The sequence below is a fragment of the Geospiza fortis genome, unplaced genomic scaffold (genome assembly GCF_000277835.1).
Source record: "Geospiza fortis unplaced genomic scaffold, GeoFor_1.0 scaffold538, whole genome shotgun sequence".
NCBI lineage: Eukaryota > Metazoa > Chordata > Aves > Passeriformes > Thraupidae > Geospiza > Geospiza fortis.
This window is the reverse complement of record NW_005054368.1, coordinates 2,194,483-2,197,648: the sequence shown is the minus strand read 5'-3', so window position 1 is coordinate 2,197,648 and position 3,166 is coordinate 2,194,483. Positions and strand designations below refer to the sequence as shown.

Here is a 3,166-nt window from a genome sequence, read left to right as displayed (position 1 = left end):
CGAGGCGGCCGCTGCGGCCGCTGCCATGTAGGTGTAGGGGTAGGGGAAGAGTCCGCCGAAGGTGGGCATCGGGATTCCCTGAGGAGAGAGAGAGAAAGAGCTGTCAGAGCTGTGCTGCTGCTCTGCTGCATCCCCCCTCCTGCCCGTCCCTCCACAGCTGTGTTCCCAAAAAAAGACAGGGCAAAGATGGAATAGCCCAGTGTCACCCTAAAAACAGAGTGTGGGGGTATCCGTGTGGATGTCTGAGAGAGGGGGTACAGCCCCATCTGCCCCATCCCGAGCCAGGCTGGTGGCACCGAGCACAAGCCCCTGCCTGAGATCTGCCCCGTCCCCTCCCCGCACGCTGCCTGTGCAGCATCACAGCCCCTTAACCGCATTAAAACACATTGTTAAGCAGGATGGATAAATCAGGGGAGTTCAAAGACATCTTTATGTATTCCACCAGAGGAGATGGGAAAGGCAGCACCAGCACAGGCGCTGTGGGAGCGCTTCAGAGCTGACAGGAAGACAGGGAGCTGGCTGGATGGGGACAGCCAGGTCAGGCAGGGCCACAGCTCCTGACTTTGCCCTTGACTATGGAGGACCCATAGCAGCTGCAAAAAAAATCGAGATTCCTTCTCAGATCAACCCCGAAGCCGCCTTCAAAATGTCCTCCGTGTTCTGCCTGTGCCAAATCTGTAACATCTCAGGTGTGTGTCACTCCCTTGTCCCTGTGGGCTGCAGAGGGCCTGGGGGAGGCTGGGGACATCAGCAGCTCCTTCCCCTCAGTGGGGCCACTCTGAATGTCCCCACACTGGGGGTGACACTGACCAGGCCTGACCTGCATCCCCAAAATGCTGCGCTCACTCAGGGAGCTTTTTGGGAGGACACAAAGAGGAGATTCCAGAGCCCAGCTGGACAGCAGGGATAGGGATGGGGACACAGGGCTTACCTGAGAGGCCAACATGTGCTGGGAGAGGTGGAAAGGGAAGGGGGTGGCCGTCCCTGCTGTGCCCGGGGCGGACGAGAGGGCTCCGTTCTCCAGGCTGCCCCCGCCGGTCACCGAGGCCAGCAAGTGTCCCATGCCCATGGCAGAGAAGGCGCCGGGCGCCATGGCAAACTGTCCTGGGTGGATGAAGAGGGGCTGCCCAGCGCCCAGCGGGCTGAAGAACTGCTGCCCATGGAGGCCGGAGAGCGCCAGGCTCTGCAGGTGCCCGGTGCTCAGGTGCGGGGGGCTGTCCGTGTGCACCATCAGCGGGGCGAACGCCTCCTTGCCCAGCCCGCCGCCCTCCGTGTCCTTCTTGCCCGGCTCCGTCTCTTTCCTCCTTCCTTCCACCTTGTCCTTCTCCAGGCCCCGTGTGCCGAACAGGCCCTCGCCAGGAGCCTCCCGGGGGGATGCCCCATCCTTGGCTTGCTCTGGGCTGTGCCTCTCCTTGCTCCGTTCCTCCGGGCACCGGGGGCTGCCGCGGGGCGTCGCGTCCTCGGCACTGGGGCTGGCCGCTGCCACCGGCCGCTCCTCGGGCACCTTCTCCACCTCCGTGTCGCTGTCAGCCCCTGGCTTCTCCTCTGCAAGGGGATGGAGAGAGGGGCACAGGGTCAGAGCAGAAGCACCAGGGGAGGTGAGAAGGGGTCACTCACAAGAGCCCTGGTGTCAGGGCGAGGTTGTGACAGCGATCGTTATTAATGGGAGAGACTCATTTTGGGGGCAGAAATGGGTCCTCATGCTATGGTCACTCTGGGCAATGGGGATTAACAACACCAAGTCCTGTGGCTGCGCCAGGCAGAAAAACATGTTTGATGGAGAAGCAGAACCTGTTACAGCATCGCTCTCCTCAGCTGCAAAGTCCAAGCGGGCTGCAGAGAGCGGGCAGTGGGCAGCGCGGGAGGAAATGGTCCTGCGTATATTTAATTACATGGAGCCGATTGCCAGTGCACTGCGGATTTATTCCAAATGTGCAGGTTGAGACAGGTTAAAGAGGCAGTTTTAAGGCTGGGAGTATGGCACAGACTTCTCTAAAAAGGGCCTTAATTTAAAAAACCCCATTGAGCTCTCAGAGGAGGCAGGGGGATGCGAGGCGAGGGGAGCTGAGCCGCTGCCTGGACGGCTCCACTAAACGAGAAAAGCCTTTTGGTGCGGGTGAGGTGAAGCTCTGCAGGCTGGGGCAAATATTCAGGGAAGCCTTTGAAAGTGGAGAGGGGTGTAATAAACCCTCCCTGCAGCTCGGGGTGGGGGGTTGCAGTTTTGATGAAGGTTTGCAGGGAATCGAGTTGGTGGAAAGTTTAAAGAGCAGATTGATAGTGCTGCGAGACAAAACCCAGCATCAACAACTGCAGCGTGGGAGATGCTGGCTGATTTTCATTTACCAGCCTGAAGCCCTGGAGTTACAACATTTTTTTTCCTCTTTCAAATGTATTAATTCTTTTTCTTTTCTCTTTTTTCTCTCTTTTTTAGGGGAGGGTGAGATTCCCATGGAAGGCAGGGCACGCTGGGCTAACGCGGTGAGCACACAGGCTGCTTTGCCATTTCTTCTTGTATAATTTAAATACAAGAAGTATTATATCCACATCAGGTGGATAGAGGATCAAATATATATTCAAAAGAAAATACATAAAGGGAAAAACGCGGCAACTCGTGAATGCCATTTGTGTTTCCTCTGTTTTTATCCTTTTGAACTCCGGGCTCCCCTGTGCGCATCCCCATCTTTCTTTTCCCCAATGTTTTGCCTCGCTGCCCACAGGAAATCAGCACGAGCAGAACGTTTGGGGACATTTGGGGACGGTGTCCTGCCTTACCTCTGCCGCTGCCCTTGAGGCGCAGGGGGCTGGGGAGGGCACCCACGGGCGAGTGCAGGGCATCGCGCACGGCCGAGGGCTCGCACGAGGAGGCGTCCGACTCGCCGCCGTCGCGGTCGGGCTTGCAGGGCTCCTCGTACATCCGCAGGGACGGCAGCGAGAGCTGCTTCCTGCGGGAGAACGCAGCGTCGGGCCCCGGCCGTGCCCCTGCGGGCGCGGAGCCGGGGGGACGGGCGCAGCCCTTACCTCTTCTCCCGCCGGCCATTGCCCGTGTCCCGAAAGCCCTTGGCGAAGGGGTTGTTATCGATTTTCAGCTGCGTGATCTGCCGGGGGGGGAGAAGGAGAGAAGGGACGCTGTGAAGCCCCGGCCGCCCCCTCCCCGCCGCCGTCGGGG

At 59.2% G+C, this 3,166-nt stretch overlaps 1 protein-coding gene across 1 annotated transcript in view; it reads right to left on the bottom strand.

The window, feature by feature from the left end:
• Positions 1–3,166, bottom strand: part of TBX2 (T-box transcription factor 2) — a 31,020-nt gene that overhangs the window by 23,061 nt on the left and 4,793 nt on the right. The window contains exons 4-7 of the mRNA XM_031059773.1: positions 3,019–3,095; positions 2,773–2,942; positions 932–1,545; positions 7–78 (exon numbers count right to left, since the gene is read on the bottom strand). Coding sequence (XP_030915633.1) covers positions 7–78; positions 932–1,545; positions 2,773–2,942; positions 3,019–3,095 — 933 coding nt within the window. The remainder of the gene's footprint in view (positions 1–6; positions 79–931; positions 1,546–2,772; positions 2,943–3,018; positions 3,096–3,166) is intronic.